Raw genomic sequence first — 19,526 nt, 5'->3', positions numbered from 1 at the left:
TAGTTTTGCTTAGAAACAACACAAAAAATTTTAGAGCATGTTTGGTATTGTTTTTTGTTTTTTGTTTTCAAAAAATTGTTTTTAGAAATGAGAAAAAAAACCAGTTTTTGAAGTTTTTAAAAACAAGTCATGTTTGGTTAGTGTTTTTTAAAAACAATATTGATTAAAAGTGAATTGATTTTTAAAACAGAAAACAATATTTTGTTGTTTTCAAAATTCTTGTTTTTTGTAACTTTGTTTTCTGAAAGGGTTGAGATGCAAAATGGCCCTAAATTTGGTAACTAAGTTAGTAAATGTCCACTTTTTAAAAAAAATTAAGAAAATGGCCAAATCTAATAAATTAGCTAACAAAAATTATAAAAATAGATTTATCACATATTTTTTTTTAAAAAAAAAATATATATAATAACAAAATTAAGTTACATAATTTTTTTAGTATTGCATATTATTATATTGTAACAAAAATAAATAAATATATTAGATCATTTAAATATATACAGCAGTATTAGATATATCGTAGTACAGAAAATTAATATACCGTAGTAATAAAATTATATACCACAAAGAAATTATAACAATACTAAATTAATACTCAAAAAATATATATATCATGCTAACAAAATTATATATATCACCATTAAAATATGAATACATACCAAAAAATTTATATACAATAAAATAGAAACTAAATATCATATTAAATAAATAATATATTATAGACAACAAAAATCATATACCATACAATAAAACGTATATACCTATAATAAAAAATAAAATAAAATAATATAATATTATTAAAAAAAATTATATATATCATATTAACAAAATTATATATCACTTTTATGTATACTAAAATAAAAACTAAACATGCATTGTCTAAAATAAAATGATATACTATACAATAAAATTTATATACCATATAACATAAAATATATACCTTACAATAAAAATATATATAATAATAACAACAAATAAAAATAAAATTATATAGGATGCTAATAAAATTATATATCATGTCAACAAAAGTACAATAGAAAATAAAACTTAAATATTATTTAAAAAAATTATATACCGTATAACAAAAAATACATATACCATACACCAAAACATATATACAAAAAATAATAATAATAAAAATATAGATTACTAATACACATATATATGTATGTGTGTATACTATACTAACCAAATTATATACCACAATTAAAATATATATACCTTGACCATTGTATATAATAAAATCAAAACTAATTAAATATTATTTAAAATAAATAATCATACAATCAAAAAATATAAAAATAATAATTAAATATATGTAGCATGACAATAAAATTATATACATACATTAAAATATTTTTATTATGCTAATAAAATTATATACCACTATTATACATATCATAATAAAAAATAAATATCATCTAAGAATAATAATATATCATACAACAAAATAGAAATATACTGTACAACAAAATCTATATACCAACAACCCAAAACAACTCATAAAAAATTAAAAAAATTTAAAATAAAAAAGATTTTAACAAAACTAATATAGATATACCATAATGTTTAAATAATTTGCTTCGAATTCTAAAAAAATAAAAATTGAAATAAGGACATTTACTAACATAGTCTTATGATTTAGGGCCATTTGCTATATTTTTTTGAAAAGAGGACATAAACTAACATACTTCTGTGATTTGGGGCCATTTACTATAATTTCCCTTTCTGAAAACTGTTTTTAAAAAAACAAAGCCAAACATGCCAAATTGTTTTCAAAAAACAATTTTCTATTTTTAAAAACAAAAAACAATTTTTTAATTATGATGCCAAATATGCACTTAACCACTTGAAACTGGCTTAAATAGCCATAGAGGGTGCGTATGTATTGGAAATTCTGAGTTCGAGTTCCAGATTATACATTATTGTAATACGTAAACGCTTAAATCAAAACAATAAAAAAAAAAAACACAAAAAGTTAAAACTATTACATCAAAAAAAAAAGAAGTTAAAACTATAAATCAAAATAGAGGCTATAATATTTGGCCATGAGGTTCTTCAACTAAAAAGTAGAAACCCAAAAAACAGGTACAAAAGGATCTAGTTAGTTTCTACAATAATAATAATAATAATAATAATAATTAATTGTCTTAGTGTTAGTCCAGGCAAGTAATCTTTGCAAGGGCAGATTCAAATCAAAAGCTTCAGATAATGATCAGGAAAGTTGTTGTGGAGGTATAGCTGTGTGTTTCATAACCACCCCTTCCAATATACCATGATCATGAAATGGTTGAAAACTAGGAGAAAACAAACGCGGATCCACAGGACCTGGCAGCCTAAACCAAATGTTAAACGGTTCATCTGGGGTTGATGACTCTTTCATTAAACCTACATCATCATTATTCATCACCCCTTCAATTTGGACTCTTCCATCCCGTTCAATCTCACATTTTATATTGCCTGTAGTTAAAAACAACAAACTTGGGAGTCAGCTCACTTCTCTAAACTACTCGTTCGGAAAGTTTAATCCCAGTGAAGAACTTGAGATAATTTTTACCATTTTCAATCATCATTTTCATGTTTATCAATGATAAGAAACAAATTCAAACTTTGTATCCACTCATTCAAGTCATTCAGTGATTGGTTATCAACTCATTCAAACTTCTATATTCTTTTAATCCAATTCAATCTAGTCCAGTTCTACTCTACAAATGAAACCTTAGCATATGTAATCAACGATGAATACCCGATTACTTACATTGATCTTTCCTGTTACCAGGAAGTGCAACTCTGAAAAGGTAAGCACCTTCACTCTCGCCAACATCAATAAGACCGACCGGAGGTCCAGCACTACCTTCCTTTGCAGTTCCAGTTTGAACAACCGGCACTTCCATTTGAGGATTCTCAGCAAACTTTTGCGCATCCATACTAACAAAAATACGTTTCCTTTTGATTCTGGAGATGATTCCACCTACACATAACCAAATAATAAGCAATTACAATTAATATGCTTGATGAAGTACCAATATTTCAACTCTAGAGGTTGTTATTGCAGAGCTAACCATTTATAGAAGAAAAAATACAATTCTAATAAAACAATTTCCCATATTAAATATTGATAGTATTCATGTAATTGAATACGAAAAACAAACAGAGATATGCCTTTCAATATCATAGATGACAAGAAATTTGACAATTGATGTAATTCCATAACAAAATTTGTTAGCATGGACAGAGAATAATGCACTACTAATGTGCCCCAATCTACAAACATACATTCTCTCATCTTCAATTTTCTTATCTTGTCAGTCCAAGATTCACTATGACAAACAAAGGACATTGCAGCCTCAACTACTACAAGGAAGTCAGGAGACAGAGAAGATCATCACATGATGATCCAAACCATATATGCATAAGGTCTTCCTATTCAAAAAAAAAAAAAACACAATGCCTCAAAAGACTTGTACGTTTCCATTGGACTCTCATTCTAGGAGTAACATCAGCATCACTTTGTTGCATGATGTACAATTACTCCTTCAAAAATGCCATCTGATCTGAAATTAGGAGCAAAGAGCCTGGGATCTACAGGTCCTGGGAGACTGAAAGACAGCATGAATGGTCCAGGTGGGCATAACTGTTGGAAGTTCATCTCAAATATGCGCAGAGGTTTCTTTATACTTTTGCCTCCACTCACCAATCCTTCAACATGAACTTTCCCATCAGATTCGATCTCACAGCTAAATTTACCTGCCACAGCAAAATCATATACTACACTCAGAGGAGCTACTTTGAATACCATGTACAAGTGTAAATAAGTCAAAAGAAACAAGAAACATACAGTAGTCCTTCCTGACCCCTGGCAGAGCAACTCGAAAATAATATGCATCTTTGCTAACACCAACATCCACAACTCCCACTGGTGGCCCAACTTTTCCTTTTCTAGCAGTCCCAGAAATAGCAATAGAAGCACCTGGTTCTGAGGTACAATTCTCCAATTCTGGGAGAGGGTGAATGGACATGACGGCTTGTCCATCAAATATACATGTTCTTTGGAAATCTCCTTCTTGGATATGATGTTTAGCCATGGGAGAAGAGTATGAAACTGCAGGCATCGGAAGAGGGTCACATTCCCGCCTTCTCTTAAGTTTATGTTGATCTCTTAGTGACAAATAATCACCCTCACTGGAACTTCCTCCCATCATTGTCTCGTTCCCATTCACGCAATTTTTCTCACCATTACTTCGGTGTTGGTGCTGATTCTCGTGTTCATAATGAAGTAACTCGTCCATTTCTATCCTAAAATCACTTATGCAAGATAAAACCTTAAACTTATTTAAATCATTTTGTTCCATGCTTGACATAACAGGATCATTAATAAGTACGACCCCTTTCACAATCCTAAAGCTTGCAGGAAACCATATCTGTTCATGAAGATCCAAAGGAAAAAGGCTTGTGAAACGCCATCTTTCTGCAATGCCTTTTAGATACTTATGAAACATATTTGGCTTCAATCTCAGGCTAGGGTGAGCTTTTCTTAAGACATAGTAATATAAATTCTCCAGCAAAACTATACTAACATAAGATGAGCCTAAATCACTTGATGTATATGGTGGAGAATCTTCAGATACTCTTTGAAATGCAGATCTTCTTGGGTTATCAAAAGTTACATCAGGTCCTAAGTACATTCCCATAATGAAGTGAAGCAAAAAATGCTGGTCATCATCAGATGATGAATTTCGATGTTCCAAGTCCATCACTTTGAGCTTCTTTCAAAGTAGAAGCATCCAAAAATCAAGACTAGCCAGGCAAGAAACTAAAATCAAACAGTGACACTCCAATCCAAATTTTTACTTAAAAAGATAACAATTACGAAAGTGAAAAAAGAAACCCAAAACCCAATTTTACAAAAGACCCCCCATCTGTAAAAGTAAAACTAGCTTAATTAGCTGAGGCATTAACATGAATATCAAAATCTCAAAATGTATCATCGAAAACTAACTGAAATCAGAGGCTGGAGCACAAACAAATTCCAATCGAGGCTATAACTAAAAGAACATAAAACCCCAAAAAATAAATAAGGGAATAAAAAAGTAAATACCTGCTGCTATCTCAATTCAACAGAGACAGCAAATGAAACAACAGCAACGACGAACTCCAACCGATTTACACGACGGGGAGAGGTTCTTAAGGAAGATTACACCAAACTCAATAAACAATGTAGGTTAATATTGTAATGATTTTTTTTTTTGGTAATGCAATATTTTAGGTGATTTATTACTCTACATTCTACAAAAGTGTATTTTAGGTATTTTAGGTGTATGTGCACCGTATTGGTGAAAAAAAAAAACAACTTTTAATCTCAATTTTTATGTGACAAACGCCACTCAACAAAAAGTAATCGTACAACCTTTTCATAGATTTTCAAATGTATCCTTTATTTTACCATATATTTTTATATGAATAATTAACAAATTTTTTACTAAATAAATTCTTAAACTTCTACGAATTTTAATTTTTCTATTAGGTTACGTCTCATTATTTCGTTTAAATGTTAATGTGTCTTTATAAATTAACAATTTTATCTCTTAAATTTTGACAACTATCAAATTATACTCTTCAAAATAAAAAGAGAAAGATTTAATATTTTTTTAGTAAATCTTAAAAGAAAATTATTTTAAATAATTAAGAAAATTAAAAAAGAAATTAAAATATTAAAACTAATTAAGCAATTTTAAAAATTATTTATTTATTAAAAAATTCATTTAGATATTAAAAATTTAATTTTTATAAAAACTAAATTTTACAGGAACAAACTTGAGTCTATTTTGTTTAAGTAAATATAATTTTTTTTAGTTTAACTTTTATTTTTTTAAAAAAAGAAATAATTTTATATTTTTTTATTGAATTTTAATTATTTTTTTATTTGTTAAGATATGAGTTTATAAATAAAAATAAGTTTCATTTTTTAAGATACGTGTTTATAAATAAAATAAAATTTAAAAATATTTTTAAGAATAATTTAATTTTTTTAAGTAAAATTAATATATTTTTAATTATTTTAATATTTTTATAGTTTTTTAATTATTTTATGATTTTTTTAAAAAATTAATAGAATATTATAATTCTTGATTTTTTTTTTATATATAAAAAAAAGCAAAATTTTGTATTAATAAAAATTTAGAGAGTATAAAAAATAGGGTGATTCTACAATGCACCCCCTTAAAAAGGATGTACTGATGCACCCTTAACTTGTTTCGGCATCCAGAAAAAATTTTTAGTCTAATTTTTTTTCATATTCATGTACGTTATATCTATTTAAGATATCCTACAAAATTTTGATAAATTCGGAATAATTCATAATATAAAAAATAATGTTCAAACAGTCTATTTTACACGCGTGTAAAATAAAATAGTCATGCGTACAACACACTGTTTGAACTTAGTTTTCGGCATGTTAAACTTTTTTCGAATTTTTTAAAATTTTGCACGATGTCTTAAATAATTATAACGTATATGACCATGAGAAAAAATTTGACTAAAAAATTATTTCGGATGCTAAAACAGATAAGGGTGTATCAATATATCCATTTTAAGGAGGTGCATTGTAGAATTTTCCTAAAAAATATAAAATCTAAAAGAGAAAAGAGATAATTATGTCATTATTAATTTAGGAAAATTCTACAATGCACCCCCTTAGATACATTGATGCACCCTTATCTGTTTTAACACCCGAAATAACTTTTTAGTCAAATTTTTTCTCATGGTCATGTACGTTATAGTTATTTAAGACATCCTGCAAAATTTTAAGAAATTTGGAAATATTTAACACGCCGAAAATTACGTTCAAACAGTGTATTGCACGCGTAACTATTTTATTTTATACGCGTGTAAAATAGACTGTTTGAATATTGTTTTCTATATTGTAAATTATTTAGAATTTCTCAAAATTTTGTAGATTATCTTAAATAGTTATAACGTACATGAATATGAAAAAAAATTAGACTAAAAAAATTTTCTCGAGGCCGAAACAAGTTAAGGGTGTATCAGTACATCCCTTTTAAGGGGTGCATTATAGAATCACCCATTAATTTATTATATTTTATAGGAATTTTGAACAAATTAAGGGGAAAATGCTAATTATATTTGTTTCATGAGATGAGAATCTTTTCTGTGAATGGCTGGGGCACTTCAACGCCTTCAACGCCTACTGAATTCGGCTTGGCTTGTTAGCTTCGCATCTCCAACTCCAACTCCACGACCACAATTTCCCTTTCCTTCTTATTCAACTCCCTCCAATCCAATCACTCCCACACTCACACTCGATTCTCTCTCTCCGTAAGTCCTCTCTCTACTCTCTCACATAATCATATTCAAATTCATAACATTTACTGCTTTTGATCATAGTCATTTGATGATAGATATCCGTAGCCATAGTTGGTCTCTTTGAATTTCATTCATTTGATATCTTTTATTGGGTTACAGTTGGTTTATTCAATTTCTATCTGAAAAACCACTCAACGGATAAGTTTTAGTATGAGATATTTCTCCATACATTTTGAATTGATGATTTTGTTTTTCTGTAGTAAAAGATTGTCAAAAGTATTTGCCATGGAGGGTTCTAAAGGGAATTCAGGAAAGGATCTGCCATTGGGGTTGGATGAAGCAAGTGAGGAAGAATACACTTTACAATCTAAGCTACTTCAAGAATTTACTAGCATCTCCAACATTGATAAGGCATGGACTTTTAAGTCTGGGAGCGGTATGTATTAATATTTATTTGTTTATGTTCATCTTATAGTAACACTTGTTAGTGAAAACCATCTCTTCTATTTGATTCCTAAACTCACTAGTCACTACCTTATTATTTACACACGATTTTTTTTGGTGCAGGGATAAACTCCCAGGCAATGTTTTTAGTTAGTCAACCTAACCTTTTGGCAAATAAGAGGAGAAAGTTTGTTCTTTCCACTGAAATTTCAAAAGAAAGTGCCACTTCTGTGAACTTTCGATGGGCCCCTTTTCCTGTTGAGATGACAGGAGTTTCTGTAATTGTGCCATCTCCATCCGGAACCAAGCTTTTTGTTGTTCGGAATCCTGAAAATGAATCTCCTTGTCACATTGAGATTTGGAGTTCATCTCAGTTGGAGAAGGAATTCCATGTTCCCCAATCTGTTCATGGTTCGATATACACTGATGGATGGTAATTAAGCATGTAACTTTTCAGTCTATTTAGCTTAATTATGTAATGTACATTACTATCATGTATGATATGTAAATGTAGTCTTGTATTGATATAGGTTTGAGGGAATTTCTTGGAATGCTGATGAAACTCTTATTGCTTATGCTGCGGAAGAGCCATCTCCCACCAAGCCAACATTTAACGAGCTAGGCTATTATAAGAAAGGAGGTTCATCGGATAAGGACTATGGTAGCTGGAAAGGACTAGGGGAATGGGAGGAGGGCTGGGGTGAGGCCTATGCTGGAAAAAGGCAGCCTGCACTTTTTGTCATTAATATTAATAGGTAAGCACTGATGTTTAAAGAAACTACTAGAGTATCATTTTCATTACAAACTCATTGCCTGCATTTTTTATGGTTTGAAGTGGTGAGGTACAAGCTGTTAAAGGAATTGAGAAATCCTTGAGTGTTGGTCAAGTGGTATGGGCGCCATCAATTAGTGGATCAGACCAGTATTTGGTTTTTGTTGGGTGGTCTTCAGATAAGGGAAAGCTTGGAATAAAATACTGCTACAACAGGCCTTGTGCATTATATGCAATTAAGGCGCCATTTGATGAAACAGAAGCCAATAAAGATAATCTTAAGTGAGTTACTTTTGTGATGTACATGTTTTTTTTTTCTTAACATTATCTTCTTCAAGTCAACTGTTTGTTGGCTCCCTAGAGTTCTCCTAAATATGCTGTTGCTGTGTACTTTTCCTATGTTGTAGAGATAGTTCAACTGAAAATGTGCCTGTGTTCAAGCTAACTCAAAGCATAAGCAGTTCCTTTTACCCACGGTTCAGGTAAGTATATATCTTATATTTCTGATTGTAGTTCAATGAAGATTATAATATCTCAAGGTATTTACACTTTTTTATATGTTTTAAGTTCTTGTAATTGAAATATTAAAAATTTAATACTTTGCAGGTCTATTAACTTTTTGTTTTTTTTTGGAATGATGGATGAAAATGCCACGAATTTTAGACATATCAGCAAAAACATCATTATGATAAAAGAAAAAAAAATATGGAAAGTTCAAGTATCATGGATAGTTTTAAGTGGGGACCATACCATCTTGTATTAAATTGTGTACTTTTTGTGTGTAAATTGGGAGTGTGTGTTAGGACCAAAGTGCGTTTCACCTATGCTAGGAGAGGTAAGAATGCTATTGCTTAAGGGTAGTTTGGTCTTTTACGGTTTAAGGGTATGATTGTAATTGTGAGTGAGAATGGTAGTTTGTTAAAGTACTGTTTGGGAGGTTTATGAGGTTTATGCTGGTATTGAGATTACTCTCTCTGCAGCAAGAGTCTTATAGGCTCAATCTTGTAATCTCTTTTTCCTTCAATTCAATAATACCCACAGTGATGTTTCTTTCTACTTCCCATTGTTAATCTGTTATTGAGAATTGAGGCAGCAGGTTATATCATTTTGGTATCAGAGCAGGTAATCCGAGGGAGGTAATGACGAACACGAGAAGCTCCAAGAAGGTGGTGGAATCGGTTCAGTCGGGAGAAGAGGAATCGCAGTCACCAATTCATGGGGATTGGGATTCAATGAAGGAGAGGGTGGAATCTCATGAGCGCGGCATTGCCGTTATCAGTGAGAAGCTGGACTTGCTCCTCCGCGGACAGGCGAGAATGGCGACGGAGCTTACAGACGGCCCGCGGAGTCCAATTGGGAGATCCGTTCAACCTCCGATCGGGTCTAGTGGATCGGGAAATCAAAATCGAGAGGAGGTTGGCGGATATGGGGGTAGACGATCTGAATTTCGCCCGAGGAATATTGAATTGCCATTGTTTGCTGGTTCGGATCCCGACGACTGGACGTATAGAGCGGAACGATACTTCGGGTTGCAGCGACTCACGGCGGAGGAGCAACTGGAGGCTGCGATTCTGTGTTTGGAGGGACCGGCCCTTCGTTGGTTTCGCTGGGAGAACCGTCGCCGTGAAATTCGGAGCTGGGGCGAGCTGAAGGATCTCCTTCTCCGGCGATTCCTTCCTGCTCACGAAGGATCGGCGTACGATCGATTTCTGGCACTACAGCAGACGTCCACGGTGCAGGAATACCGGCAACAGTTTGAAGCGTTGACGGCGTCGCTGGGCACGGTGGCTGAACCGCTGCTGGAATCGGCGTTCATGAAGGGACTGAATGCCGAGATACAAGGTACCCTTCGACTCCTTGAACCAGTCGGCTTGGAGAAGACCATGGAGATGGCCGAGGTTGTGGAAGCTAACCCAAAGGTAATTCGGGCTTTTTGTAGTGGGCTGAGTAAGGTATTAAGCCCAACTAAATTAAACCCATTGAATCCAGCTGGACCCACCCAAAGACACTTTAATGGGCTGATTGGGTCAAATAATGCTAAAGCCTTCCATTACCCACTTAATTCCTCACGTGCATCAACTCCTAATAACCAGAGAAGAGAATTGGAGATGGGCAAAGGTTATCGCAGGTTGACTGAGACAGAGGTGCAAGAGAAAAGAGCTAGAGGAGTTTGCTTCAAGTGTGATGGACCTTGGACAAGGGGACATCAGTGTAAGTCTCCTGAGTTGCAAATTATTTTGGTGCAAGATGAATGTGAAGATATGGAGGAATTGGCAGCCATGGAGGAGTTGGGAGATAATGGGCAAGAAGGTTTGACAGAGGCACAAGTGGTGGAAGTGTCACTCAATTCTGTGGTGGGGTTGACTTCTCCAAAAACTATGAAATTGGTGGGGAGTGTTCATGGCCAGGAGGTGACGGTGCTTGTTGATAGTGGAGCCACCCACAACTTCATAGCTACAACCTTGGTTACCAAACTCAACCTTCCCATTTCAACTACGGAGTCATATGGAGTTCAAATGGGTACGGGACAAGCTGTCAAAGGGGCGGGAATTTGTTTAGGAGTGCCGGTCTCATTGCAAACGGTAGAAATTATTGATGATTTTCTACCTTTGGCCTTGGGAAGTACCGATGTAATTTTGGGAGTTCAATGGTTGGAGACTTTGGGCGACACTTACCATAATTGGAAGGAAGGGGTCATGAGATTTAAAAGGGGCGGCCAAACCGTGGAGTTGCGTGGTGATCCCGCCCTCCACAAGACTCGTGTTTCACTAAAGACCATGATCAAGACAATTAAGGAAGAACATGAAGGTTTATGGGTGGAGCTTGGTCACACTACTACCGTGGGAGCTGTGGAGAATATTCCAGCAGCTGTTTCTGAGTTGTTGCAGCGATTCGCGGGTGTTTTTGACATGCCAAATCGATTGCCACCTCCCCGGCACCGAGACCATGCTATTTGCCTTCGCCCCGGAGTAGCTCCGATCAGTATACTGCCCTATTGTTATCCTCATGTGCAGAAAGATGAGATTGAGAAACTGGTGAGTGAAATGTTGCAAGGGGGGATTTGTCAACCTAGTACAAGCCCGTTCTCGAGTCCCGTTTTGCTTGTGAAGAAGAAGGATGGGAGTTGGCGTTTTTGTGTGGATTACCGGGCTCTTAACAAGGAAACTATTGCGGATAAGTTTCCAATACCGGTCATTGATGAGCTTCTTGACGAGTTGTATGGAGCCAAGATCTTTTCAAAGCTCGATTTGAAATCAGGGTACCATCAAATTCGGGTGCGACCTGAGGATGTGCCTAAGACCGCTTTCCGGACTCACGAGGGACACTATGAGTTCTTGGTTATGCCGTTTGGACTCACTAATGCACCAGCAACATTTCAGGCCAACATGAATGAAATCTTTAGGCCATATCTTCGTCGGTTTGTGCTTGTTTTCTTCGATGATATACTGGTTTATAGCCCGACCATGGAGGCCCACCTCTCACATTTACAGGTAGTTCTGGATACCTTGGCTAAATACCAATTTTATGCTAATAAGAAGAAATGTTGTTTTGCCCAACAGCAATTGGAATACTTGGGTCACATTATCTCTGCTTCGGGGGTCTCGGTGGACTCCAGCAAGGTCCAAGCAATGTTGGAGTGGCCGCTGCCCACTAATTTGAGAAGTCTTCGAGGCTTCTTGGGCCTTACGGGGTACTACCGGAAGTTTGTCAAGGGGTATGGGTCCATTGCAAGGCCTCTCACAGAGCAATTGAAGAAAGACCGATTTTGTTGGAATGATGAAGCTACAGCCGCTTTTGAAGCTCTCAAACACGCCATGGTCACCGTTCCGGTGTTATCTCTTCCGGATTTTTCTAAGCAATTTGTGATTGAGGCGGATGCCTCGGGATATGCTCTAGGAGCTGTTCTCATGCAAGAAGGCCGGCCACTAGCATATTTTAGCCAAGTCTTGAAGCCACGGGCTCAACTCAAGTCCATTTATGAGAAGGAGCTCATGGCCATAGTGTTGGCCATTCTCAAATGGCGGCCATACTTGTTGGGTCGGAGGTTTTTGGTGAGAACCGACCAACAAAGCTTGAAATTCCTTTAGGAGCAACGTTTGGTGTCTCCGGAACACCAAAAATGGTTAGTGAAGCTATTGGGATTCGATTTTGAGATACAATACCGGCCGGGCATTGCTAATAAGGCTGCTGATGCCTTGTCGAGAGTTCTTCCCGCCGCTTGTGCCGTCCTTACTACATCCTCTTGGCTTGATTAGGATGTGGTCAAACAAGAAGTGCTAGCCGATCCCCTATTGGCTAAGATTTGTGCTGATTTGGAGCAACACAAGGAGGTTCCTGGATTCTCCCTTGACCATGGACACCTGAGGTACAAGGGCAGAGTAGTGCTTGCTGCCACTTCTTCCCTTTTACCCCAGTTTTTGAAGGAATATCATGAGACTCCGATCGGGGGGCATTCCGGGGAGTCGCGCACTTACCAACGCATTCGGGCTGATGTGTTTTGGACAGGAATGAAGCAACAAGTTGTTGATTTTGTTAGGCGTTGTGAGGTGTGTCAGCGCAATAAGTCTATGGCGATGTCTCCAGCCGGCTTGTTGCAACCGCTACCTTTGCCCGCCCAAGTGTGGGATGATATCACCATGGATTTCATTGAAGGCTTGCCTCGGTCTGAAGGGGTGGAGACTATACTGGTAGTGGTTGATCGTTTGAGCAAGTATAGCCACTTTATTTCCCTCTGCCACCCATTTACTGCCAAAAGAGTGGCGGAAGCATTCATTGACAATGCTGTCAAGCTCCATGGTATTCCAAGCTCTATTGTCTCTGACCGAGATCGTGTGTTCCTTAGTCACTTTTGGGCTGAATTGTTCAAGCAGCAAGGTACGCTTTTGAAGCATAGTACGGCATACCATCCGCAAACCGATGGTCAAACGGAGGTAGTTAACCGTTGCCTTGAGACCTATTTGCGTTGTTTTGCTTCGGAGAAACCTCGGGTGTGGGCCAAATGGTTGTCGTGGGCGGAATATTGGTATAACACTAGTTTTCATTCATCATTGGGATGTACACCTTTCAAGGTGCTCTATGGCCGCGATCCTCCCCCTTTGGTACGATATCCCTTGGGCGGTTCGGCGGTCATGACTGTGGACCAAATGTTGGAGGATAGGGACTCCTTCCTGGATGATCTTAAAATGCATCTCCTTCGTGCTCAACATCGCATGAAGACCACGGCTGATTCCCACCGTCGTGAGGTACGTTTTGAGGTTGGTGACTTGGTGTTTGTCAAACTCCGTCCCTACCGACAGAAGACATTGGCTGTCCGTCGTAATGAGAAGTTGGCAGCCCGCTACTATGGGCCCTTTCGCGTCTTGAGCCGAGTTGGTGAAGTGGCCTACAAGCTTGACCTTCCTCCTAGTGCAGCGGTACACCCCGTCTTCCATGTCTCTCAGCTCCGAGCCGTCATTGGGGCAGCCTCCTCTTCCTCCACCTTTCCTCCACAACTTACTCCTGAGTTGGAACTGCAAGTGGAGCCCGAGGAAGTGCTGAATGTGCGCCATGGCACCAACGGTCCCGGTGATGAGGTTGATGTTTTGATCCGTTGGAAGAATTTGCCTTTGTTTGAAGCCTCGTGGGAGAAGTTTGAGACCATCCGCCACCAATTTCCTGCTTTCAACCTTGAGGACAAGGTTCGAGATATAGGGGGGGGTAATGTTAGGACCAAAGTGCGTTTCACCTATGCTAGGAGAGGTAAGAATGCTATTGCTTAAGGGTAGTTTGGTCTTTTACGGTTTAAGGGTATGATTGTAATTGTGAGTGAGAATGGTAGTTTGTTAAAGTACTGTTTGGGAGGTTTATGAGGTTTATGCTGGTATTGAGATTACTCTCTCTGCAGCAAGAGTCTTATAGGCTCAATCTTGTAATCTCTTTTTGCTTGAATTCAATAATACTCACAGTGATGTTTCTTTCTACTTCCCATTGTTAATCTGTTATTGATAATTGAGGCAGCAGGTTATATCAGTGTGCCAATCATTACTCTAAATTTATAGGGTGTAGATTACATTTTGTAGGCTATTCTCATAACTTAGTTATCAACTCAAAACATCATTAATATTACATTACAAATATAATAGTATGTTAGAGTCATATTTAATCAGAAAGCATACCAAAAGAACTCTTAGAAATTCAAAACAGCAGTACACTTTCTGTCAAATTCCCTGAAAATAGAGATGCATTTTCCTTGTTTGAACTGTGCTCTTTGTTGTAAAGTAGGGTGTTTTTGTGTCTTGTTACTTGCATGGTTAGTAGTCAAAATTGATAAATGTGAGCAGAATAATTGTATTAAAATTTTATTTTCTGCTTGTATTGTAATCTTTTATAGCATCTTTAATTTAATTGGAAACAGTTCCTTCCTTGAGTTTGGTAAATCTTTTGAAAAATTGCATTGTGTCTCAGTATCTTCTTAACTCTTGAGTTGTAGTTCCAAATCTTGTTCACAATTGTAAATTATTTTATTTGAATTGTTGTCTTTATCTTTTCCAGCCCAGATGGAAAATTCCTTGTGTTTTTATCTGCACGTAGTTCTGTGGATTCTGGAGCACATTCCGCGACCAATTCACTTCACAGGATCGAATGGCCAACAGATGGCAATCTGTCCTCATCTTTGAAAATTGTTGATGTGGTGAGATCTTGATTTCACAGCTGTTTTTCGCCAGCTACAAAGATTGATTCAAACAAGGGAATTGTTGCTGGTGCAGCAATTGTATTCTTATGATTGTCCATTCAAATTCAAGCAGTTATTTAAAACGCGTCAAATTCTAAGTACTTGTTAGTTTTTATGCTGGTCACATTTATGTCTTCAGAGTTCAGTTCAAACACCATTCTACATACTGAAATGTACTATATCTGAAAGGCATGTGTTGTTTACTGAGGATTCTATTTCAGTTTGTTTCATCTACTGAGTTTAGTTGTCTACTATTCAATTTCTTTGAAGATTCCTGTTGTGATGTCTGCTGAAGATGGTTGCTTTCCTGGGCTTTACTGCACTAGTTTCCTGAGTAATCCGTGGCTTCTTGATGGCTGCACAATAATATTATCTACCATCTGGAGAAGTAGTCTAGTGTTACTTTCAATAAATGTATTAAGGTATCTGACTGCATAACTTTTTATGACTTTCTTCGTGTTGTTTTATACACTACTTATGCATTTGAATGAATCACAGTGCAGAAGTATCACGTATTAGCCCTATAGACTCTGGTTTTTCATGGAATCTTCTTGCATTGGATGGAAATAACGTTGTTGCAGGTATCATCGAATGCTGATATTTATAACTATCTAGTGTATTAGTTGTGTACATAGGTGAGCTTATACTTGCACTTGTTTTGACTTTGCAGTTTCTAGCAGTCCAGTAGATGTTCCTCAAATCAAGTATGGGTATCTTACTGATAATGCTACATGGAATTGGTTAGATGTATCAAGTCCCATAGTTAAATGCCCCGAGAAGGTCAGTTTATTTTGCTTGCATTTTTTTTTTTGTTTTCGTTTTTTCATTCCTTAGATAATGCTAATTACTTGAAACCAAACAATCAAATGGTTGATCTTCAGGTTAAATCTTTGCTGTCAAATCAGCAGTTTGATATTATGAAGATTCCAGTGAAGGATGTTTCTGGTAACTTGACTGAAGGTATTACATGCCATAATAGACTATATAAGATCTTTATTTTTGGCTGATGTATTACAGGGACTATTCTCTCCAAGATGAATCATATGATAGTAATTTGAATGTTAATTGCAACTTCTCTACTCTTTGAAATATTCTAGGAGCTAAGAAACCTTTCGAAGCAGTATTTGTGTCCTCCAAAACTAGAAGAAATGATTCATGTGAGCCACTGATTGTAATGCTTCATGGCGGTCCCCATACTACATCAGTGACAAGTTTTTCAAAGTCATTGGCATTTCTGTCTTCAAATGGATTCAACTTGTTGATTGTCAATTATAGGTGAGATCTCAAAGTCAATGCATTCCTCGTTGAGATTCAACAAGGAATGTATATACTTGATATGATTTGTTCATTAAGTTGCTTAATTAATTTTTTTTTAGTATTTTAGGATTATTATATTTTTTGAAGTGCCTCTTGTCTTCCATTTCATTTTCCTCTTAAAAAACCATATTACTGCATCGACTGCTGGAATGTGCTAAAGGATTCATGCTTTTTCAACATGCTAATTTATCTCAGAGGATCCTTGGGATTTGGTGAGGAAGCTCTGCAATCTCTACCAGGAAAAATCGGGACCCAGGTGCTTATTATTTATCTATTATCATAATAAATTAAGTTCTTAGCATTTTATATTAATTATGTTACGTCTATGAAGTTTTGCTGCATGTATATAAGTTTTTAATATCTTAAGATTATTCCGAACAGGATGTCAATGATGTACTCACAGCTATAGATCATGTCATTGGCCTCAAAAAAGCTAATCCATCAAAAATTGCAGTGCTTGGTGGTTCCCATGGTGGCTTTCTCACAACCCACTTGATTGGCCAGGTATGTTAGTCTTTTGAATCTGTTTACCGCCCTCATTTCTGCTATAAAATCTTTTACATATTTTTTTAATATTGTCTAGACTCTGTATAAATTCAGATTCTTGGGATCTTGTCAATACTCTTGCCAGTAAAATTCTGATCTTTGATGCTATTCTGCTTCTTTATAAGTTTCTTTCTTTCTTCCTACAGTTCATGTGACCATTGTGGATTGGAATATTCACTGAGTTTCTCTATAGTATGCCTACATTTAGTATTCTCAAGTGGAAAAAATTTATAAATATAAAATACTTCTCTTTATTTTCTAAATGCTTGCAGGCACCTGACAAATTCGCTGCTGCAGCAGCAAGGAATCCAGTTTGCAACCTTGCATTGATGGTTGGCACATCTGATATCCCAGACTGGTGCTTTGTAGAGACCTATGGAAGTGAGTGGAAAAACTATTACACTGAAGCACCAACAGCTGAACACCTGACCTCCTTTCAAATGAAGTCTCCTATTTTCCACATCTCAAAGGTATGGCTTTTTTGCAGTCTAGGAGTTTTGTGCTACCATTAATCAAACTCCTTAAGATGCAAAGTCATTCAAAATATTAAAACTTGGATGCAAACATAACCTAGAGTTCACAAGTGAAACTGCATTCATGACCCTCTTATCATTAATTATCGGCTAATTGCTTGCCATAGAAAATCAGTGGATTCACATGCCACTAGTAAGTAGCATGGGTGCTTTCTATTATTGTAGTCATGCGCCTGGCCAAGGCTTGATAGCAATATTGTATAAGTCTTGAAGCTTGAGAGTCACAAGTAATATGCAGTGTTGAGACTGGCTAGATCAGAAAAAAAGATATGAATCGGTAAAGGATTTGAGTGAGAAAATTTTAAAATTCAGTGACTATGGGATATTCTATGCTACTTCAAATAGGATTTTTTTTTTCTGATGAAAAACCTTGAAAGAGCCGAAGCTTCAAAGCAATAACAAGCTTCTTAAGTCTCCACTTCAATCAAACCAAGTAGCTTAGACTTGATTTTCACTCTAGTCCCTTCACCATACTTTGTGAGACCAATATCCAAAAACATTCAGCTAATAAGCCCCAACTATTGTTTTTCTCTTGAAACTGAGCTCCCCCTTATCCCTACAATATTTGAGAAACAAAAACTATAATAATTGTTGTGTAGGTGCCTAAGAGGGACTCGAATCTCATATCTTATGGAAGCAAACTGTATGCTTAACCATTTGGGCTACTATTCTCAAGTTCAACTTTTTTAATCTTTTGATAAGAAAAAGAAATTGTCTTTATTCTTTGATGATCTGTGCAGGTGAAGACGCCTACGCTTTTCCTTTTGGGTGCCAAAGATCTTCGAGTTCCAAATTCAACTGGATTGCAAGTAAGAGAGATATCATGTTTCACCTCTAAATATAAGAATTACACAGTGACTTTCATGCTAATTTTATGGTCCAACATAAGTAAAAATGAATAATGATTCGACATGGAAGCTCTTGCTGTCTTTCATCTGCATCTGCATCTGCATCTTTGACAGTAACTCGAATTAAGCAATTTGACATGATAGTATTTGTGCAATTATCATTAATGTTTATGAGATTATGATTTACAGTATGCTCGAGCACTAAAGGAGAAAGGAGTTGATGTTAAAACTATTGTGTTTCCTAATGATATTCATGGAATTGATAGGTAAACAAAGCAAAGTTGCCAACTAGTTTGACATCTTTATCAAACATAACAGTCTAATGAAATGTTTTCATCTGCAGGCCACAATCTGATTATGAGAGTTTTCTAAACATTGGGGTTTGGTTCAAGAAGTACTGCAAATAAGCTTGCTCCTTGATTAGCTTTGCAGTTGAATGACTACTTGAAGGAAATCTAGGACTTGGAATCGCTTTAAGCTTATAACCAAATTTAACATTTTCTTTATTAAGGTGGTGGTGATACCTGGCCTGTTCCATTTTGTAAAACATTTTATCTGAACAATACAGTTTCTTTTTATTTTCTACTTTATTTCTTTTTTTCCGAAAGTTATTAAGAAAAGATGGTGGTGAACCTAAGAGGAATACACAATCGGTTGTTTGTTCCCACAAGGTTTGAGCGAGGTTGGCATCATATGGACAACTTATCGTTGTATAGTGCTATATTTTAGTACTTTTTAAACATTTAGGTGGCCTATGGTTGAGAGGAATAAAAATATAGAAATAAGAATGAGAATAGGAAATGGAACAAAATTTAAAATGTATAAAAAAATTGATAAAAAAATCATTAAATTTTTTTTCTTGTTACATTGAAATGGTCTTTCTTTCCTTTTTAAAATGGAATAGTCATTCCACCAAAATGGTGGAAAGAACATTTCATTGGAATGTCAGTCTAATACTTTAAAATGCAGCCAAACAAAGGAATGAAATAAAAATTATTTCATTTCCACTCCACTTTATTACTTCCAACCAAATG

General features: G+C 35.6%; 2 protein-coding genes across 2 annotated transcripts; one reads left to right on the top strand and one right to left on the bottom strand.

Moving 5' to 3' along the window:
• Positions 1–1,989: 1,989 nt before the first annotated feature.
• LOC115723771 (increased DNA methylation 3) lies at positions 1,990–5,314 on the bottom strand. Its single transcript, XM_061104704.1, has 7 exons — positions 5,096–5,314; positions 3,836–4,794; positions 3,507–3,744; positions 3,401–3,420; positions 3,274–3,351; positions 2,756–2,968; positions 1,990–2,457 (listed from the first exon to the last, which is right to left on the bottom strand). Exons 2-7 carry the CDS (start codon positions 4,749–4,751, stop codon positions 2,213–2,215), a joined length of 1,710 nt encoding a protein of 569 aa, XP_060960687.1. The 5' UTR covers positions 4,752–4,794; positions 5,096–5,314; the 3' UTR covers positions 1,990–2,212.
• A 1,811-nt stretch (positions 5,315–7,125) lies between these two features.
• Positions 7,126–19,077, top strand: LOC115722820 (acylamino-acid-releasing enzyme). The gene is made up of 18 exons (XM_030652151.2): positions 7,126–7,332; positions 7,581–7,756; positions 7,888–8,197; positions 8,295–8,519; positions 8,600–8,818; positions 8,944–9,018; positions 15,068–15,206; positions 15,519–15,670; positions 15,747–15,829; positions 15,919–16,028; positions 16,130–16,208; positions 16,346–16,523; positions 16,761–16,821; positions 16,947–17,069; positions 17,384–17,581; positions 18,385–18,453; positions 18,682–18,758; positions 18,836–19,077. The coding sequence occupies exons 1-18, from the start codon at positions 7,172–7,174 to the stop codon at positions 18,897–18,899; spliced, it is 2,499 nt and encodes an 832-aa protein (XP_030508011.2). The 5' UTR covers positions 7,126–7,171; the 3' UTR covers positions 18,900–19,077.
• Positions 19,078–19,526: the final 449 nt, after the last annotated feature.

The sequence above is a fragment of the Cannabis sativa genome, chromosome 9, assembly GCF_029168945.1.
Source record: "Cannabis sativa cultivar Pink pepper isolate KNU-18-1 chromosome 9, ASM2916894v1, whole genome shotgun sequence".
Lineage (NCBI taxonomy): Eukaryota > Viridiplantae > Streptophyta > Magnoliopsida > Rosales > Cannabaceae > Cannabis > Cannabis sativa.
The sequence above is the reverse complement of the archived record's forward strand: the minus strand, read 5'-3'. Positions and strand labels throughout refer to the sequence as shown.